The sequence below is a fragment of the Pieris napi genome, chromosome 2, assembly GCF_905475465.1.
Source record: "Pieris napi chromosome 2, ilPieNapi1.2, whole genome shotgun sequence".
Lineage (NCBI taxonomy): Eukaryota > Metazoa > Arthropoda > Insecta > Lepidoptera > Pieridae > Pieris > Pieris napi.
The window spans coordinates 3,247,915-3,271,398 of NC_062235.1; the positions used below are offsets into that span (position 1 = coordinate 3,247,915).

General features: G+C 33.7%; 1 protein-coding gene and 1 long non-coding RNA gene across 6 annotated transcripts in view; one reads left to right on the plus strand and one right to left on the minus strand.

Annotated features, from left to right (window-relative positions):
- Nucleotides 1-23,484, minus strand: part of LOC125056653 (potassium/sodium hyperpolarization-activated cyclic nucleotide-gated channel 2) — a 185,323-nt gene that overhangs the window by 150,708 nt on the left and 11,131 nt on the right. For 3 of the 5 annotated variants that reach the window (XM_047659905.1, XM_047659897.1, XM_047659914.1), the window contains exon 2: nt 19,666-19,990. In XM_047659905.1, coding sequence (XP_047515861.1) covers nt 19,666-19,712 — 47 coding nt within the window. In that variant the 5' untranslated portion in view covers nt 19,713-19,990. Of the gene's footprint in view, nt 1-19,665; nt 19,991-23,484 lie in introns of those variants that run through there. The other 2 variants (XM_047659931.1, XM_047659939.1) reach the window with 2 other exon arrangements.
- On the plus strand, nt 13,977-14,697 carry LOC125056716. Its single transcript, XR_007118099.1, has 2 exons — nt 13,977-14,244; nt 14,578-14,697. It is a non-coding gene; the product is annotated as an uncharacterized LOC125056716 (long non-coding RNA).

A 23,484-nucleotide genomic window follows, 5' to 3' on the forward strand; every position in this document is an offset into this window, starting at 1 on the left:
CAAATTCCGCCCCAAAAATCTACCGCCCCAGGCTCCAGCCTGCTGGTAAATCCACCACTGAACGGATTAACTATCATACAACTGTTCTACGAAGTGAAAACGCACGAGCTAATAGAAAATTCACTTTTCTACACTTCTATATTAAACGATAGATTAGTACTTTTATAGACATATCTACAGATGGACAGTATCTAAATTGCGATGACCGCGGGAATCTAGCTGGAGACAGAAAAAAAATATAAAAATGTGGACTGCCTTGGAGGAGGCTTTTACCCGTAGACCCTATATAAATATAAACACCACATTTTTATTTTTATAACTTACTGTTAATCTGTTGTCTCATATATGTGTTTGTGTTTTTAAGAAATAAAATAAAGCTATACTATTATTATTACAACTTAATATGGCTATTACCCAAATATTGCATTTGTCTATTTAATAATTTTTAGAGACAAATAGGGTACTTCTGTGACCTACAGGTGTCGTCGATTTTTGGGGTACAACTCTCCTTCAATAAGAGAATAATAAGAAGCTAGACACAGCTGGGGTTTATGGAATAAAGTTAATACTGATTAAATTTTAAAATTCATTGATTAATCGAATCACACTACTAATAAATAATATAAGCTATGACTTATCAAATAAACTAAAACCTCTGGTTGCGTACGCGCTGTTATACACAAAATTTGCAAAAGCATCTCTAGAATGAAAAACCTGCAGTCTCTAAATATGATAAACGAAACCCAGTCGCAACTAATGTACATAAAAACAACCGCAAAAACGAGAGTCTAATAGGAATCGTACTACGCTTCACAGCGTTGACAGTAAGATATGCAAATCAGGGGCTTGAGACAAAATCACTTTTCGACAGGCGTAACCCATTAACGCCAAACGAATTTGTAAGAAAATGGTCACGTCACAAAGCATAGATTAATGTAATGTCAGTACAAAGCCCCAAAACGACAAATTTCAATACAAAAACATCTCCCTTTTATGTCCAGGCAACGGTTAAACGGGGCTAATCGCAAAGTCTATGAAATTGCCTAACCATTATTTAATAGTTTAGAAAGCACTCGAGCAAAATACATCGATATTTGATTTCGAAGCTACACAAACTTGCTGCAAGTTAGAAGTCGAGCAGCCTCACGTCACTGCGACGTTAAATAATTACTTGACCAAGACTCCAACTTAGTAAGTTCACTGAAGCTTTTCTCACCCTTAGTCTTAGATAACGTGAAATAATTTATATAAGATACTAGAGTCTGGCTAATGAAAGAAGATAACGAAAAAGCGCGGCAAATTAAAAAAAAATAGTATGGTATCCCTAAAAGTTTGATATTTTTTGTGGATTAAACTTACTTGATACTTGATTTTATTTTATTATTTTTTACATTGATAGTAACTGGATTTCTATGAAATTACAATTTTACTACGTATTTAGTCTTTTACTATTGATACTTAAAATGACTATTGCATGGAAAACTAAAACTATATTTATTATAAAACACAACTTTATTCGGAATAATCAAATCCTGCAAAAGAAACGAAATATTCTATCAAATAAAACAAAGTTTAGGCGCTATTATACTTGTTAAGTATTCGGAAAAAAATTATAAGTAATAAAATATAGAAAGTTTTCAAATAATTCAATTATCTTCTTTCATTAGCCAGACTCTACTGAGATTAAGAACATAAAAGACGTCGTCGAACATAAAACACATACAAAAGAGTTACAGTGAAATGGGACCGTCCCGTTGCCCGCATTTTTATGGCAGATGTGTGGAGACCTTACTTGGAATTGGAAGAAAAAAGAGAGTACGCCCACCAGAAACTTGGGAAGATTGAATAAAAGGGATAGCGGGGCAGAATTGGAAATATGTCGCGAGGAATAGAGATAAGTGGAAGAATTGGGTAGATGCCTCCATCGGAGATCGAGTACCTACTAGTGTGAAACATAATGACATGGTCTTAGTGTAGTGTAATTGTTTGTTTTATTACTATTGAGATTGTTTTTAACAGTCTTTAAAAACCCAAAATCCGTTTTAATAGAAAAGTCCAATCGCACACAGTGAAGAGATTTGCTTAGACACACAAATTATTGTTATTTATATTTATTAGACAGCTATATATTTATCTATTTTTACGACAGGTGTTGCTATTATTACGTTTACTTTTACTCTTTACTATCAACTTCGATAGATTTTGGGTGCAAAAGGATGTATGTCTATTTTTAGTAGGAAACAACTGCGCATTCCAAACGGCTGGTTGAAAATAAAAATATAGAAAATTGACAGAATTTAAGAAATTTTACTTTTCTTTCAATTTTTTTTCAGAAAGATATTCTCGAGATAAATACGAGTAGTTCTCGGAAATATCAAATTCGCCCCAACATCCGGCGAATCGCAAATAACAGCACATCAAGTAAAGAAAACAAACTAAACTAAAATAATTCCATTTGCCTCACGGGTGCGTTGCCGGCGTTTTACTTTTGTTCATTTCTAAATTGAATAAATGTAGGAAAAATGCGAGCGACAATTTGGAACTCTACAAATCACGTTCACAAATTTTCACTTTTCAATAAAAACGAGGAAAAACTATATCAACTAATGGTATGAGAAATACACGCAATACAATTTTAAAGCAAATATTTGACACAACCGTTTTGTACGCTATCGTTTGATTCGACATAATAGACCGGCTGATTTCTAACGCCTCTGCAAAACGCCAGGTGAAAGTACTCCAATCATGTAAAACGCGGCCTTGTATATCGAAAACATTTGTTGTGGTTAATGCAAACATGTCAAGGGCATCAGGGAATAACGAATGCAGTCCCGTTTCAAAGTCACTATAATTAAAAAAGCGAAAATTGGAAATGCTATTATAACACTCGAGGGTCGGTTGATACATTTTGGCACTTGGCCAAGTGATGCCATCTGGAGGCATGATAGCACATATTTTTAAATATAGAATCATTTATAAGGCTTATTGTTTCGTTACCGTTACATTCGAAACATTTTTCATTGCGATTATTCATCGCGATTTAAATTTTTGGTTTGGACATTATTGAAATCCGAATTTACGTTGGTGTTATCGAATTGAGAGTTTTTATCAATAAAGTTTATTCACTGGTTTGATTATAATTGCAGCTTTTATAATCTGTGGTATATTGAAAATGTTAATAGCAATGTTATGAAGACATAACATGTGGCGGAACTGGCAACACAAGTTGGTATTGATTTATTAACATTTGGCAAATATCCAGTCAGCCTTATATGGTATCTTATCACTATAAAACTTCTAGACCATTCACTAAGACATAAAAAAGTACTAACTGCACTGATATAAAATTACTTTCGTACATAAACAAAAATACATACGTGAAAAACCTGTTAAATAAATATAATTAAGTCAAATGAAATATGAAAATCCTCTGCAAATTCATTTAACCAGAATTATAAACATTGTCTGACAGTTAGCGATACTTAAAATATATTTTTAATTTAAAACGTAATGTTATTTTATATCTCAATATACAACAAACTTATCATTTTATATGGGAAATTAATGAAATGAATAAACCGCAGGGGGACTTGAAAATGCGTTACCGACTTTTAAGGAAGTGATTCTCCTTTCTTCCATAAGTAATGTGGCTAAAATTTATAACTGGTTTTGGTTTTTTTTAAGACAACAGGGAGCAAACGGGCAGGACTCTCATCAGATCTTAACTCACATTGCCAGAAGGCTCGCATGTGCGTTGTCGGCCTTTTAGAAATTGGTACGCTCATTTCTTGAAGGACCCTAAGTCGAATTGGTTCAGAAATACTTCAATGGGGAGCTGTTTCCATATAGTGGTGGTGCGCGGCAAATACTGCCTTTAAACACTTTCAGTTCTGGAACAACGGACGTTGAGGTGACACGGGTGGTATTTTATATGAAGTATACGAAAGACCACTTGACGTCCGATGATCTGATGAGTGATGTTCTGATGTCTTACGCTTAAGTAAACGAATACGCTTTATGAATTTTCAACAGTTCTGTTCAAAATAAGTTACTACAGTGCCATATACTGTTCTTGGCTGGTAAGAAAGCCGCTGACATATTAGTATTGCCAGTAAATAAAAATTAACCACTATAAGGGGAATAATATGAAGTCATGCAGGCTAACTTAATAAGTTAATGAAACCTACGCTTAAAAGAGATATATATTTTTTTAAATATATAATCTCCATACGTAATATTTTGCTACGTACCTATTGTAATAATTTGGATACTGTATGGTTTCTATTCTATATATTTATAACTATGAACGCCTGTTCGCTTTCTGTCTGACGCAAGCCAAATACAGCTTTCGACCAGGCTATAAATATTTAGGTATACTCCACAACTGAACTCTTTCAAACGATGAAAAATAAAATTCTGTGCTTATTGTATTGTTATGAATAATACTTCGAATCCAATCGATCAGAATATTTTATTTCGAGTAAAAAAGGGATTTCGTTTGATTTATGTTTCGCTGATTTAAATTGTGGTCTGTGGAAATATTATCACTCGCAAATTTTGCGCGATTCGTTAAATTGTGATTTGGTAAAAATATTGAATGCATTTGTAAGTAACTCAAACTCAAACTCAAAATATCTTTATTCAAGTGGGTAACCAAGTACACTTTTGAATCGTCAAGTTAAATTAATCGTAAATTTACATTTACTACCAGTTCGCAAGTCAAGGGCGTAGAGCGGGTAAGAAGAACTGGCAAGAAACTTTCCGCCACTCTTTTTAATCGCCAAGTATTGTCATACAAATTGTTTGAACTGGAGCAATTCAATCCCAAGGATTAGGATCATTTAAGTAGTCCTCAAATTTATAAAAAGCTTTGTTGATTAATTTTCGTTTAACGAGGGCTTTGAATTTATTTAGTGATAATTCTCTAATTATTAGTAACTAGTGAATACTAAACGTAGTCTATGGTAGATAATAATAAAATAATATATCTAGGAAATCGTAGATTATTTTCAGAACAGTATTTATATTTTACAATCATACAAAACAGGCACAGAAGTATGGTCATATGAAAAGTATATACACTAGAGTTACGCTGTCTCTTGGAAATCTATCATTGCCGTATGTGATGGATCTGATCTACAACCCGTATTTGTTAATATGTGATTGGTCTTTTGAATTATTATAAAACAAAAAATAATTACTCTTAGGGTAAGATTCCAAGTAGAGAATTACGACTCTTGTATGTTCAAATTCAATATGTTTTTGACATATGGGAGTATTTTTAAAATACTCCCATAGTTATAAAAAAACGCTGCACATCTTCGTGACGCTAATATTATTCTTATTGCGTTTCATCCGTAAAAAATTACCCTCATGCGCCTAAAGAAGTTTAACTTCAAAAATAATTTGGCAATAATAATCCAAATCTCATTAGGATAAAGTATGATTTAATTATATCATTAACCTACTTAGCTGCAACGTGAAAAGTCACGCGCCTCAACCTTTGTTCCACTTAATAAATTTCTTTTCAATTTGGTTTCAATTATTCTTTAAAGGCTGACCCAGTTACCTGGGAATTTGCATCCTTGTCACCAAACAATACCTTCGGGCAATTCTGTGTTCAGGCGTAATTTCCTTTTTTCAAATAAGTGAGACTAGAGACGCGAGTTAAATTAGGACTGAATATATTGTTTTGATATAGATATCATATTATACAGGAGCTGTGTTGGCCTAGTGGCTTCAGCGTGCAACTCTCGTACGTGAGGTCGTAGGTTCGATCCCCGACTGTACACCAATGGACTTTCTTTCTATGTGCGCATTTAATATTTGCTCGAACGGTGAAGGAAAACATCGTGAGGAAACCGACATGTCTGAGACCCAAAAAGTCGACGGCGTGTGTCAGGCACTGGAGGCTGATCACCACTTACCTATATTTAGAAAAAAGATCATGAAACAGATTCAGGAATCTGAGCCCAAGACTTAAAGAGGTTGTAGCGCCACTGATTTATTTTTATTTATAGATATCATATGTAATACGAACCATGACGATGTTGTCGCGATTTTAATATTAACATATGTATTTCGCATATTAACATATGTTAGTAACGAAAGTACGACCCGCATTTATCAAGTTACTTTTGTAATTGTCTTAATTTAATATGTAATAAATAAATCCTAAGTTAAGCGAAATTATATATTTTTATACACATGTAATGAAAGGCACATACTTTGCTTCATCCATTCTCATAACTTATTCAATCATAACAATTCTATTCAATATCATGATAATTTTGCACACGCTCATCAGATATGGGTAATTTACCTATTCTTTTTTAAAACGTCGTAGATCACTAATGCCACCACGTAACCTTCGTAGCGATTGGGATAGATAGATAGATAGATTAGTATAAAGTTTTCGTGCCATTTTCTTGTAGGACACTGCGCAAAAGGCCAGAAAGCTAACCTGTTGTTAAATGATACCCATGGACACTTACACTACCAGAAGGCTCGCAAGTGCGTTGCCGGCCTTCTATGAATCGATAGGCTCGTATCTTGAAAGACCCTAAGTCAAATTGATACAGAAATAATTATGTGAGCAACTGGTTGTGCGGCTAAAAGTGCCTTTAACAACGCTCAGTTATGGACGCTATCGTAACACCATTTCGACGGATATTCACATAGCTTCATCAACTGGGTTATTACGTCATCATCATCACTCATCTGGTGACGTCATCATGATAATTTGTTAGGGAATGCCATAAGAGCCTTGCCATGGCCTCTGTACATAAGAGTCAGATTATGTACAGAGTAGCAGGTTGGTCCTAAAACGTATACCTACTATATTTACTTCGAATAATGCGCTTTGCATACCCTTTTGCTTACTTCAGGTGTACTGTGCATACTCACTAAAACCCCAAATCAACAATCGCCCTAAGTTAGATGCGGTAATAGCGGGACGTTGTCGGATTCCCGCTAACGTATACTCCCACGCCACGGCATATTCCCTTGCCGGGTAACTTAGACTAAAATTCCATTCATCAATGCAACTATATAATATAAGCGATTTTAAAACAAATGGTGATTTCCACCAGGATAATATATATATAATACTCGAAAGAGAACTTATCTAAGCGTACGACCAACAGGCTCCAGAAGACAAAATCAGTGGCCTCTTTAGGTCTTGACCTCAGATTTATGAATCTGTTTCATGATCGTTTTAAATCGGCCTGACACACGCTGTCGACTTTATGGGTCTAAGACATGTCGGTTTTCTCACGATATTTTCCTTCACAGTTCGAGAAAATGTTAAATGCCGGCCGGGGATCGAACCTACGACCTCAGGTATGAGAGTCTCACGCTAAAGCCACGAGGCCAACACTGCTCCAGAAGACAAACCACGCCTTATATGGAAATTGTTTTCGTTTTTACAACAAACTCCCTAGCGAAATTAGAGAATTATCACTGAATAAATTCAAAACTCTCGTTAAAGGTATATTAATCAATAAAGCTTTTTATAAATTTGACGAATATTTAAATGATCCTAATCCTTAGGATTGATTTGCTCCAGTTCAAACAATTTGTAGGAATCAAAACATGGCGATTAAAAAGAGTGGCGGAGAGTGTCTTGCCAGTTCTTCTTGCCCGCTCTATGTCCTTGATTTGCGAGCTGGTAGTAAATGTATTATTTAAAATCAATTGAACATCTTTTCTGTTGACGTTATAAGTGTACTTGGTTACCAATATGAATAAAGTTATTAAAAAACTAGATTATATAATAGCGTAAATAAATCTACACTTTATATCACCTTATAAATAATTCATTCTGGGCACAAAGAATAGAATTAATTACAACCTTCGGCTATTGTTAAGATGTACCTGAGTTCCAGACAGTGTTGGGTAAAGATAGACCTTGACCTTATTACTAAACGTGTAAAAGTTGCGCTCTTGAATACGCTAATATATTTGATTATTAATAATGAATTTTTGATTATTATTAATGAATTTTACATTTATTATATCTCTCACTCAATCCCGGCCTCACAAGGCTGGGAATTTATTTGGAAAATATAGCTCTACTCTGAGATAAGCATTCTAATGGTAAGATAATTTTTGAGAAGTGTGTCTCATATAAACGTAAAAGGCTGGTGTGTGAGCCTGTGTATCCAGAAGCTATATCTAGGATGCTCCCTTCCCTCGGTAAAACAATGCGCTGGTTTGGCTGTCGCGTGTCAGTATAATAAAACAGGAATCCAATAATCGTTCAGACTAAGACTAGCACTTATCATCAACGGTAGCGTGTCCCACTCCAAGCACTGGATAATGGTAATAAGAAAATGCGGTACGGTATGCGGTCTATAGTTACTGCGCAAGTGACAGCGATTAATTTTCTAACTCATCCTTGCGCCATTACAGCACCTACCATTTCCGGTTCGTGTGTCAAAGTCAAAATGGACAAGTGTCATCCTTCTTTAACTGACACCAATGTAGCGCGAACAGCTGGCAACGTACTAGTTTTCTGGTATCGTGAAATTACATTGGCAATTATATTTGAGCCTCCTGCCCAACAAATGTACGAGTATTTTATTGTAGGTGAAGGAAAATTACGAGAAAATCAGAATTACTCAGCTACTTGACTATAAAAAAATCTGTGCGAATACACACGTAAGAAGTGAAACTTCTTTATGACCTTATTTTTCGAAAAATGATCTACTATGTGCAACTTTACAGAAATTGGTTAAATAAAGTTAAATTAGATAAATTTTAACAAAAATGCTTTTATTATCATAGACATGAATACAAATACAATTATTTCATTTTAACTTATTACTGTACGACTATGTAGTACTAAGATTATTACAGAATTTCATTAACTGTAATAGAATTATTAGTATTACTATCATTGTAATCGTTATTATATATTTTTGTTACTAATGGCTTCGAATCTCTTCGGATCAACCGTGGTAGGGACAAGAAAAAGATGGCGCGTAACCGAAAAATGTGACAAATGTGTGTAATTTTTTTCCAACGCCGATAAAGAAGTTTGACTTCAAAAAGCAACATGGCGCGTAAACTGCTACAAAATTTCTCCCATACGTCGATAAAGAAGTTTCACTTTAAAAGATGGCACGTAACGGAAAAATGTGACGCGTAACGAAAAAATGATACACTAAATTTTTTTCCAACCCCGATAAAGAAGTTTCACTTCAAAAAATAAATGAAATAGATACAACATGTAGATGCCATTTAGTTTATACATAGATACAGGATTCCGTTACTAAAAACTTTATCCAGGAATGTCTATTGTAACGCTTGTAACCGGAAATACATTCTATGTGGTTTGAAATCCACTTTGCGGTGTGACCTCTGAATCCTGTAGCTAATAAGCATATGCGAAATGTAACCTTATCCCTATGGTTTAAATTACATTATTCCCTGAATGCAAGTTCCTAGAAGCGATGCCACAAAACTGCAACTTCTGCCGTTCTCAGAGTTGGGTTTTTGTTATTTTGTACATCGTATGTACGTAAATATAAATGCAAAAATTTCTGGACCACGCAACTTTTATTGCTCATTTTTTTGTCTCTTGAATGAAATCTATTAGCTGAACAATTATAGAAAATATGTTTAAAGGTTGTTAGGTGTGCGGCATACATTACATGTAAAAAACGAAGAACAGGAAAATAATAAAAAAAGACGCTGCACGTCGCAACAATTAAAATTATGTACTTTCATCCAAAATAAGTCAATTAGATCTGAACAATGCATTGAGAAAAAAAACCAGAAATGGAAAAATATTTAGTAGGCTTTTACCCTAAACGGATACAATACGAGACCACAAAAACCTAACTTAAATTATTACTTAAACTTATACTACTACAACTAATAATAATAATAATAATTTTAAGAAATGTTAGCTAACCTAATTTTGTATGGATTCATTACTAATAATAACAAAAAGTAACAGTGAATGGTCCTTTTGATTTAGCTGCTTAAAATATAAGTTAATGTTTCTATAATCGCGTTTTTTCTAAACAATTTTAAAGTCTTTCATAAATTTGAAGACTTAATTTTCGTAATATTTCATGTCGAAAATGATATAAATTTGTAATTAGTCGTATTTATTTATAGCTTTTAAGTATTCAAAGACTCAAACCAGAATGTTTTGCGTCACTAAACCTGCAATGCATTTCTATATCTAATTTGGATTGAATGGTGTTCTATTATCAAAAAAATTAAATGTATAACACCATAATTTATTTATACACGGAGATTGAATGTGATATAGGTTGTTAATAAATGCGATGCAGGCTTTAGATTTTTCACGAGACAATTCAGTTAATATTCTGAAAAATATCAATCTGATTTTAAAAACACCTATAGGAACAATTCGCTATAAACCCGAAAAATTTGATAAGTCATATGGACGGTCCATGGTAGAAGGAATTGGTACGGCGTGACGTTCATGAGCATGTTTTTAAGTGCAAGAATTTGTAATTGTGTAATGTGTATGTAAGGACTTTCTTTTGTTTATTTCTTTGGACATTCGTGACTTAACTAATTTCAATCACACGTAACACGTAATAATGGAAATCAAATAAATAATAGTTAAAAAAAACTATAAAACACGCTTTTAAAGCGCATCAAACTAAAAAGTGAAAAATAATTCCTAATTTAGGCTGAAAATGGTAATGAACAAAAAATACTGGTATTATTGTGAAAAAGCGTGGGTTGCTCCATAAACGAACAATATGGCACAGAGCTTATTTTTTTTTCGGATTATTGCATTGTCGATCTTTGACAGGTGCGCAAAATTTGAATAAAATCTGTCCGTTTAAAGTGGGTCAAAATCGAGTCCGAAGAAGTCGGTTACATACATACATACATACAGGTGAAGCTAATATAAAGCGTGTAAAATAGGAATACGATGAATCAGTAACATGATTTAAAAAATGGCGGCATAAATCATTTTACGTTTCGTACTCAATATTTTAACATATTCGTTATGGAGTGCAGTAAAATATCGAATATCTTTCTGCATTTCGCATTTATTAAAACATCGCATTATCAGCGTTTCCATTCGGAAAAACATTTTCGTAATTTTCACAAGGGCACTAGTTTTCCACCGCAATCAATTTAATCAGTGTATAGATTTCTGTTTAATCTTGGCAGGATTCCAATTTTTTTTAACTTTTTAAAGCTTCACTATGGGTACTGACAAGCAAAGCATGATTTAGTGCAATGGAATATCAAGATATGTCAAACCATTTGTTAAATGTGACAGTTGACAGTTATGACAGTGTACAAAATATCTACGTAAGAAAAAGTTAGCCATAAAAGAATAAATGTTTGTCAGAATAGATAAAATTTTCAAAGATCATAACTAAAACTAAACATGCCGGGACCATGATTTTAAAAATGTATCTCTTATTTTTTTTTCTTGTACATATTAGCTTTAAAAATGTCTTTTTAAGTTAATTCTTTGTAAGGATTGCACACTTACAGTAAACGATTTTTTATTTAATAAAAAATAATACCTACTCTCTAAGGAATTACTATATCATGTTTTTTAAAGTAAGCTATTTAATTCTATATAAATCTGGCTTTTGACGCCCAAATCTAAACTAATTTCGAATCATTCAGCTTAGATGCCACAGATAGAACTCATAAAAACCGTGGAATTATCGAAAAAATCTTATCCTGCCTTGTTTAAGCTTCTGTTTGCAATAACGAATTAATGAATCAAAAATACGTATTTTTGGTAGCCTGAAAGCAAAAAAATAGTTTTATTAAAACAGCTTATAGCGTAAGTGTTTTTTTCGTCATAAAATCTAAGATCCAGACCAATCGATTATCGACGCAGTAATTTTTAAATTAATTTACGTAATATATACAGATAAAACAATAAAATAATTCCGAGTACATCAAGAAACTTATTCGCTTTATTAATTACGAAATCATTCATTTTACATTTATTTAAACGTACATAATATTCAAAGCATTAATGTATTAATAGACAAGAAAACACCTTACCCAAGGCATAATAACTATTAAGTCCACGCAATGGTTATATTTTTATTTTTATAGAACTAATAGATAAACAATAAACTATATTTTGTTTCGTTTCTATAATCTATTAAGAGAATAATAATCTAGAAACAGAAATGAATGTTTATTTTATAATGTTATGTCATAAAAAATACAATTCCATCCAATTTTTTTGATGTTACGATGTCTAATATTTACAATGCAAGTTTAAAAATGTCAGTATCACATGGTCTGTGATACGTCGTCTGACCTATGCAAGAAATAGGTTAAAGTCTAAATTAGTGATTTGCATATAAAACATATTCGTACACGTGACATGAGAATGGGGAATTGCAACATATTATTATGAAGCGGCTTGAGCGGAAATTGCGTATTATATTGTATTCAAGTATATGTATTGTTCAAACTGTCTCACAAGTAATGTACGTTACGAAGTTAATGAAGTTAGTACGCTATTCTTAGTGTCCATGATTCAGTTATGTATTTAGTGAAGATTTAAGTTACCCACATACTATTAAATCTGTTTAGTAATCATGCGGCAATTTTCATAGTTAGTAATAAAAACATTTATTTAATAGTGTTTTAGATATATAATATTATTCTAGTGACACCGGGACGCTCTCCATCGACTCCAGGATAAGAAATATACATAGACATAAAATTTATTACTATCGAAACACACACACAGAAACAAGCAAAATAATAAGAATAAAAACAATTTTCTTTTAAAGATCAAGGTACGTTTTAAGTGTGTAATGCGTTGTGGTTGTAACTGGCCCTGGCTCAGCATTATGCTGAGGAGCAGACTGTTCCACAGCGCTGGTAATTCTGCCAGAGACCACAACAGCTAGATTGCAGTCAGTCGCAAAAAAGAAAAATAATGTATTAATAATAATACTTAGTAGAAAAATCAATAATAGTAAAGTAAAGAAGTCTTGTGTACATAGTAAGTAGAAAAGTATATAGTAAGTAAAAAAGAAATATTGAAATGTTCATAGATCAGTTCATATAGAACTGATCCTTTGGAGGAATTCAAACAGCAATAAGTTAACGTGCCGAAACTCCATAACAGTCCGCAAAGCTGTGAATCAAATCATGAAGAAGGCTGTATCATTGCGTGACGGCGCACCATTGAAATGAAGTTTCAATATCAACAATCAGACCTGACCTTGTCTCGTGTTCCATCAATCATTACTACCATCTAGACGTGCTATTAACTTAACATGTATTCGCGGTAGTAAATTCAATTTAATACATACCTTTAAATATAACCACTCCAAATTGCAATAAAAAGCATAATCTTTCAAATTGATGGATTTTTTAGTGTTTGGTTTGTTTTTTAAGGACAAACGGGCTCATGCCCGTCATGCATGACGCCAACCGGATGTTAAGTGGTATCGCCGCCCAAGGACACTCACTTTGCCAGAAGTGCGTTGCCGGCCTATTAAGAATTACTACGCTCTTGAAGGACCCAGAGCCGAATTGGTTCAAAAATACTTCAGTGGGCAGCTGGTTCTACATAGTGGTGGTGCGCGGAAAAATTTAAAGAACGTTAAATAACGCTCAGTTGAGGAACGACGTTTCGTCCTATGATGAAACTTAGCTGCAGGTTTATGCGAACAAAAAGCGTTAACCCCACATCAACAGGCAACATTTCGAAACTAGATGACATTATCGAAAAACTTTATCATCATGTAAAAAAATAGAAGATTTTAAATAGATAGATCAACTTGCTGTGGCAGTTTCCACCTGGCCAAGATTGTTGTTAAGTACATCTTACGCGTTACAATAATTTAAAGGAGTTTTATTTAAATGTGTGCCTAAAACATTATTAAGTATTAAATAACAAAGACATGTATTAAATGTTGATAAATTTATTTAGATTAGACATAAAAATATGTACTTTAAACACTAACGACGCACACGATAAATATCTGATGGTGGCTGTACACACTCGGCGAGAGCCTCTCGCCGAGAGTCTCGACCGAGAGGACCGAGAGAAGAGCGCAGCCTGTACACACTCGTTACGTTATTTGTATTTAAAACACCGTTAATAATGGACGTGGAAACCGCTGCTGCTGTTTGTCTTTGTGCAATAAGTTATTATAATTTTCTTCACGTTTACCATAAAAAAAAAATTACGAAGCCATGGCGAAGAAGAAGATGGTGGATGGTTACTATGCACCGCAACAGAAATAGGTAATTAGGTTCATAAAGTTACGTCCACGGTACGTAGCCATGAGTGAATCTCGCTTTTTCTTTAGTTCCTCAATTGGGATATCCATCGGCCGGCTTATTCGCATCCAAGCATCATGTAGAGATTGTTTATTTTTGTGTCCTACATCCTTCGGATTCCATAACAACGATTCCCTTTGGTAACACTCCAAAAACTCTAATTCGCGTTCGTTAGACCACATTGTGCGATACGTCCCGTCACAACCACAGTCATCGAGCAAGTGATTGAACGAGTGTGTACAGGTCGCTCTCATTTTACTCGCGAGACCCTTTGACTCGTGCGCAAAAAACCGACAGGCGACCGAGAGAGGCGAGACCGACTGCGAGGAAGCGAGGCGAGACGAGAGCTCTACTTTACACTCTCGCCCTCGGCCTGTCTCGGGGTGTCTCGCCGAGTGTGTACAGCTACCATTAAATGGTACTTTTGTAATTTATAACCATTCAACGGCTGTGTTTATTTTGATTAGTAAAGGTTAGCTTAAGAAAAACATGGGTTTCAAGACACAACCTTTTTTATCGAATAGAAAAAACCTAAATTGTTATCAACAATTTTTTTAGCTTTCAATTAAAATAATCTTTTATATTTCACACTAATTGTGTTTATAAACATTGAATATACGTGCTAAAATATTCTAGAAATTGGTATTGCAAGGGACGATGGCAAGAGACCGGACGGTATGAGTTTGGTTCCATGGAAGATGGGTCGGGTACTGGTATGGGAACCTGTTCAGACACGCTGGCCCCTTCCCATCTACATGGAACCAACTACAGAGCTGGTGCGGCTTGTGAAGCGGCTGAAAAAAATAAAGCATGCAAATACAGGGGTCTGGGCTCAGAATATGATTTTGTCCCATTCGGTGTCGAGACCCTTGGTCCGTGGGGTCCTAGCGCTTTAAGGCTTTTTAAAGAAATTTCAAAAAGGTTAGTCGACATCACAGGAGACCGAAGATCTGGCAGCTACCTTGGACAAAGAATTAGTCTAGCAATTCAAAGGGGGAACGCTGCCAGTATCTTCGGAACCTTGCCTAAAGGGACTCCTTTTAATGATATATTTTAGTTTATGTTAAGTTTAGTTATTTATTTCAATTATAAATAATAATTTATTATTTTATTATTAGTTTTATTTATTATGTAATAATCAACATTACATTATAAAGAAATTCTAGAAATGATCTCGAAACATCGTTTTAGCATCACCGATTTTTTTATTTTTTTAGCTATCTAAACTACCGAATCCAATACTCAACAAAGCTCAAGCAAAAATGGTTGTTTTTCCACATAGCAAATGCGATATCAATGAGATGACTCAAAGATAAGATTGACCTGAATTCAATTGAACCTTTCGCGTTAAAACTCGTAAGTCTTCTAAGAAGTTCGACGAGTTACAGAAAAGTTCAGTAGATTAGGAATAAGGATAATGTATCGTACTTTAATACGTTCGCGTCTTATGTCGGACTTGTTATTTACTTAATTCGTATATGCGGAACTATAAGATTTCTTTACAAAATATATTGAGAAGTGTGCTGTGCAAATACATAAATTATAGAATACTGTAGTTCATCGTCTCCATGATAAAGTGGTTAATGTTCCTTGATGAACGGTGTAACACTAATTACATAAATGTCAACGAAAGCTACCTTGAATTGGGGCTCTTTGGAGGATTACGGGTAATTAACGGGTAAGTAAACGGGTAATTTTACTTGAGAAATGAAAAGCCATACTCTTGTAATAGAATTTTAAATTGATATTCAAAAAATATAATTCTAGTAATTTAAATTATATCAAATTCAAATTCAAAAATCATTTATTCACGTAGGTAACACAATGTACACTTGTGATTCGTCATTAAAGAAATAAATATTAATGCTTCTAATTTTACATTTACTGCCAGTTCTCAAATCAAGGGCGTAGAACGGAAGAGAAGAACTGGCAATAAACTCTCCGCCACTCTTTTTAATCGCCATGTTTTTTTTTACACAACGCTTGTAAGGAGCTGCAACCATTACACCATGTTCCACATGACATTTTAAGTAATTAATAATAATAACATAAATAAAAACAAAGACTTGTCCCCTATCAGCAGGAGGCATGGTGAAATAGGAGCACGCACTTACATTTTCGTGGGAACAACACGCAAACACATAGTCGAAATAATTAACATCACCGCATACACGAATTCAAGTACGACCAGTCACCACAAGTAGCACCCGTTCACGAGTATGACGCATGGCCAGCCATCGGCCCCCTCGCCATATTTTAGGGAGAGAGACAACCCGACGCATGGACGCCACCACAAGCAATGACATTTAAGCGACCATGACGATCCTTGAAATGTGGACTTAGCTACATAAGAAAATAATAATAATACTGAAATAATAGGATACCACATGGATCACGGTTTGTTCCCACTTTACATTAAAACAGTCGTGGATGTTGACGATCGCCCCGGAGTCTGGAAATGCAGCCGAGTATATATAGATTTCACTGTTTATTTATTCGTAATTTACTAACTTTAAGATAAAGTTATACACGATTGCTTACCTAAGGGGCCGAAACGCTGAATAGGATCATAAACAACGTTCACTATTGGAGTTTTGTATTCAGCCAAATCTGTAAGCTTTAAATCTAGAAATAGCTTTATTCCGGTCTATTTCTGGAATCGCATAATCTACATAACAGGCTTATGAATCCCCAATGATTATGGACAGCGTTTGTTCCATTTCCGTTGCCAATTATCAACACTTTATAGTTAGTAATTTGCATGTATCGAAGTGATAGCAACCTCAGAGGAGACCTCAGTTCAGTCATAAATTTGAGGTGTTCATTTCAAATGTTAGGTGGATTTTCGGTCCCATTTTCCGAAAGATATTTTGAAATAGAAAGAATTTCCTATTGATTACAGCTTTTTTGTATAGATATAAAAAAAAAATGTTTATGTTTTTCCAATCTATATTTATATAAATATACCAACATGACCATGCTAACGAAATAAATAAGATTGAAATTGGTCTTCGCTCGAATTTTGTATTTTTGTATACAACATACATTTTGTTTGCCCCCAAACAGCTCACCTGGTGTTAAGTGATATCAATATCTTAAGTTATTAAATACAATACACTGTTAGAAGGCTTATGAGCGCGAATTGGTTATTAGTATTATCTAATATCTCTAAACTGTAATAAATAAAATATCTATACAACTATAGTTTAATCTTTGTACCCTATGGAAATCGGAACCAGGGACGGTCTAAACCGGCATGCTTGAGTCGCCTCTGGAAGCAGTTAAATCACTTTGAGGTGACCTTCCTATGTTTAGTTAACCCAATAGATCATAATATATAGTGTTAATATGAATTTTGTATATAAAAAGGTCTTACATATGCGAGAATCAATTTCATCTCAAAATCAATGTTAGCGAAGTAAGTCTTTTGGTACTACTTTTCTTCTCTAATTATGCTCTTAACATTTCTTTACTAGGATATTTCTGTTCTGTGAGCCATTAACCGATGAAAAGAATATTTCAACTCCAAACTGGCCTTGAAACTCAAAGTAAAAGAAAATGTTTTAAGTGTAGCTATATCCAAAGCATGAATATCTACTGGATAAATTTACATTGTTTTTATATATACGTGGATGCTTGGCTCCATGCATCTTCTATACAAAACTTCCCATCGGGTATTTGTGTGCCGCGATATCGCGATTGCGAAGAAGTTGCATGCGCTGCGCTGCGCCTGATTTCGTAAGTTCTCATTTTCATTTATAACATACTAGCTGACCTGGCTAACTTCGTTCCGCCCTACAACCTTATAATATCGTTGTTACTTTAATTTAACTTATTTTAGGATTTCATTAATGTTAAGTATTACATTAATACAACTTTTTTGCAAATACAGAAATGTTTTATTGCTTGCCATTGCGAAAGAAGAATGGCAGTTTTACACATTAGGCATCTTCTCTCTAGCGTCAATATGGCGATACTGCATGTTAAGCACTTTCTGATATCCAACATCTTTTGATCAGGATCAAAGCATGGTTATGCATCTCCTCATTCACCTCAAGATCGGAATTTTTTGAACTGACACGAATTCGACGTAAAATGATGCGTAGTTTTGTCAACAGATGGCACCATATGGTTTTTGCATTCGTAAAATTAATTTATTTATTTATTGTTATTCGATAACTTATCCGATATTTTATTGCTTATTCTGCTATTCGGGACGGAAACAAATCCAACAATTCAAAAACCATTGCAATCGGTCCAGCCGTTCTCGAGTTATAAGTGTTGTAACAAACACGACTTTCTTTTATATATATAGATTTCATAAATGTTTGGTAATCCTCTTTTTAACATTTGAGAGCATAAATAAAATAAAATGAAAAATTGTTCCAACTACATTCACATACTACATGTTAGTGCAAGTATTATTTTATATCGTTATTTAATTTTATATTTATTTAAATTATTAAGGCTCCTGAAGTACAGTTCTGTTAAGTAACCTGTTTTTCTGGAAATAATAAAAATTATTAATATTATTATCTCGTTATAATTATATTGCTCTTGTATCGTAAAATGCCTATGGTTTGGGTTTTTACTCTGTTTAAGCCAATTGAATATTCACATCCCAACGGATCGTCCGTTTGATCACTTGTAGATAGAGACTTATCCTATATCGGTGGGGTGCATTTAGATTGGAACATCAAATTGATCGGGACCCACTTCCGAGAAAACGATCGGGGCTATGCCTATATTATTCACGCATTTTCCTCTACTTGAATATGAGCGTTAGTGCTTCACACCAAGCATAGTTTGTAAATAGAGAAACTTGAACAGAACAGAATTTTTGCTTCTGTTACTTTTATAAAAAATAAATCACCATTTTTTATTCATTAAGCTACAACCAGCATACATTGGTACATTATACAAAACTAAAGAAAAATTTACTGAGTGTAATTTGCAGTACGAATATCTAAGTCTCTTCTCATCTTAGCGTTAACACAATTCGAAAGAAAGTGACGAAAGAGTACTTAAGATAAAAGAGTGGAAGTAGATGGATTTAGAATTTATTATTATTTTTAAATTTAGTTAATTGATTTATATTATGACTTGAAACATAACCGACGTATTGAAGTACAGTTTAATATATCTACTATATATACATATAATGGTTACTTTAAGTAAGATTAATGCATATTTTATAGGTATGTCAGGAGCATAGCAAGTGTAGATCCGACCCCTTCGGCAAAAAGCCGTGATAATATAAATATATAAAATTAACAACACAGCTCATTAACATTTATAAGATATAGTATAATCTGTACTTAATCATTTTGCGTGACCACACCAATCATAAGAACTGAAGTATCTGAAATGCAACTGATTACTCACGTGTTATTGGCGGAGGACAACCTCCGATGCAGGCTGCGCAGCGACATGGCGTACCCCTAGCAGGGCGGACTTCCGCTGCCTTTGCCTCGCGGCCGGCGTAGTGCGCGGGCGCCGAAAAATGCGCCCTCCTCGTTACAGGACTGCGACCGCTGCGTGGGCAACATGCCCGCCCGGCCGCCGCCCAGCGGACGCACGCGCGCTCGCCTGCCCCAACCGCACCCGACCACCTCAATCTTGACGATCACTTCACTACCACTACACTAAGTCGCGTTTGTGCTTCTGCTTATTACTATTTAATTAGAAGGCGCTTTGTGAATAAACGGTTCTGAAACAAAAAAATATGTGGAGTTAGAAACAACGTTCTATGCAATTCGCATACGCTTTTAGCTAAAGTTTGAAAATTAGGTTTGCTTAAATTTTTTGCCTGTCTAGCGCTTTTATACAGCGTGAATTTGAAGACGTTAGAGAATTCCAACGAGTGCTTCAACTTTTGCTATATCTGCATTGACCTATAGTATGTAATTAAATTAAGAAGTTTTTCTACTAATAGACACAAACTTATCACCTACATGCCTATTTGGTATGAACTAGACACAAGACTGCACAATTATTTTTAAACAATATGTATTGTAAAATAACTTAATACAGACAGTAAGTTTAAGACTTGGTTAATAAAATTGGGTTGATTGTTTCAACAACCAACTTAAGAAGGTTTTATTTTGCCTTATATTCAGTGTTATAACCTAAATATGATTAATTGATAAAATATGAATTAACCACATTAATATAGTAAATGAGTTTTTTTTATATATTACGAAATAGTTGTAATAACAGCATTAAAATCGGAATAACAATTTCTATATGTATATACTATATATGTTGAATATTTAACAGAAAAATTAAATTAAATAAAGTTATTGTTTATATATATAGTTTTTAACATTCTATCTAGTATTTGAATGATAAATACTATTGTCTTCTAGAATTTAAAAAAAAACGCAGTATAATCTAGTCGAAACACAATTTTTAAATTTCGAACATCAGTTTCTAGACGCATTGAAGCCATATTCCCACAGCTCTATCCAAAGACTAACGATCAATACTCATTGCCTACCGTACTACAGACTATCGTTTCTTATAACTTTTAGACATGATTGATCTAATATCTCTATCACCTTGATACATAGTCGTTAATATTCAGAAGATACTCTTAATTATCTCAAAACATATTTTAGCATGTATTTGCAAAATTAAAGTTTCATAGAGGTCTTTTTCTTGATTCCGTCATCAAATGAGCTACCAAGAGATCAAATTTTGTGATTATATTATCTTATGGATTAATTTTACGCCATTAATAATAAGGGCGCAGACCAGTTTTGGATTTACCGTGCGAGTCGCATCCCTGAAGTCGTAGGTTCGATCCCCGGCTGTGCACCAATGGAATTTCGTTCTATGTGCGCATTTAACACTCGCTCGAACGGAAATGCAAAATATCATGAGGAAACGGGCATGGCTTAGACCCCAAAGTCGACGGCGTGTGTCAGGCACAGAAGGCTGATCACCTACTTGCCTATTAGATTGACTAATAATCATGAAACAGATACAGAAATCTGAGGCCCAGACCTAAAAAGGTTGTAGTTTTTTGGTTTATTTTATTAATAACATAAGCACTTTCATCCCGTTCTTCAGTCTTTGAACCACAGCTATTTATAGATACATTTTTTTTGGTATGTGCGAAAGCAAGGAAACCGCCTAAAGGAAATTGATGACGTGTTTCAATTATAAGAACAGTAATCTAAGGTCAAGACAGAGGGGATGCCACTTGATATATATACATATTAATTTGACTAGTATAATATTTTTCTATTATAGTATTTGCCTATCCTAAGATGTCTTAACGAAATCGTTTAATCCAAAAAACTTAATGTAGGCAAAAATACTTCCGAGGTTTGTTGGTGGCACCATACATGGCGTACCCCAGAGTTCAATTCTTAATTGATTTCCGGATTGGAAGCCACAGGCAGATAACCTACTTGCTTTAACAATATGTGTAAATAAAGAAAATGCTCTACCGAAATGGAAAAAGCAATTAAGTGTATCGAAACGAAAAACATACTACATAATAACATTATTACCCGTTAAATGAAAATTACGCCAAATTATACTTGAAATTGATAGCAAAATGAGCATGTTCAAGCTTTATTAATCCTAATGAAACATTAATTACTAATTCATATCGTAAAAGCATACATCACTAACCACAAACTTAATATTTGAAATTCTAATTTTTCATTTCGTTCATTTATTCGCTCAAAAATTTCAATTCAATTATTTAGAAAGATAAGTACCTTGACTTGGTATTAGTTGATATGGTACTCACCGCCGGATTTAAAAAAAATATGAACATTAACGTATTTTATTATTATATACAATTGTATATAAATAGAATGAAGGAAGGTTTTAGTTCTAGACAAAAATAATTTATCGAAGTAATAATATTATTATTTAGTATTGTCTTTTATTGACATAACTTTTACTCATTTAAAGGAAACAATTTTTTAACGGATTTAAGTTATGTATTCAATACAATCCGCGAAAATAGAGGACACCGTGAGCCATTTCTGCCAAAACCCTCCATCTTTTAGTCGATACCAACTCCGCGGAAATAAATACAGATAATACAACTTTTTCTACAGCTGTGATACTTTTTGACATCCAACACCTTTTGTCTTAAGTCACCGTGACCACGCACGCTGTAAAGCAAGCGAAACGTCGGTTAAATTTAAAATTATTAAAAATATGTAATTGTAAATTTATAATACATTAATACATAACTTCAATCCGTTAAAAAATTGTTTCATTTATCGAAGCTAATTCTCTAATAGCCAGGCCGATAAACAGAAAAAAATACCGAACAATTTGTGTATTGTTGTCCCTTACGATATTCTCGAGGTATATTTACAGGTTGAATTCAATATGGTTTTATTGACTGAAAATTTTTGAAGCAACCGTCTTGCGGCAGCAAGTTGCCTTGACTTGGCTTGATGTCACCAAAATCTAGAAAATTTTCCAACACTTAATGTGAAATAGTTGGAAGACAAACTCATATTCGTTTCATTTTGAACATGCAATTAATATTTCGAAGCAAAATGTACGTTAAATCAAATTAAAAATTCAAACCAAGCAAGTTTTATTAAATGTATAAAAATTGCCAGCTCTTGAAGGAGTTAGTTCCGCAAAGAGCTTAGTACAATGCGGTATGTAAAATGAATCGCAAACTTTGTACGTATTCATAACTAAAGTTTTTCAGTGGATTGAGCATTTTATTTGTAATCTACGATATCTTTAAGCGTTCATTGGATTTACGTAGCATTCATTTCGTTTATTCGGCGTTAAGAAATAGTTGTCTTAAATTAGCTTAAATATCTGCCCAATGCTTGTAGGTGCTGGTTTAAATGTTGGAACTCAAAAACATCTTGTAATTTTATACTAAAATCTAGTACAATCAATAGTATACAATTCATTATATATATAATATAGATTGCATTACTGTAATGAATAAATCACAAGTCGATCTTTTTTTAGTTTACTAAGAACCTTTATAAACTAGTTTTCAATGAATTAATAGTGTAAAAACCATGTTAAAACTGGAGTTTATAGATCAAGAATTCCAATAATTAGATTAATAGCATTAATTACACACAATAATACGTTATATAATACACATACAATATGCACATGTATACAGTACAATATGTTAAATAATATAAAGATATTAGTTTAAGTTTCAAAATACATTAAACAGGGGCCACTTAAATA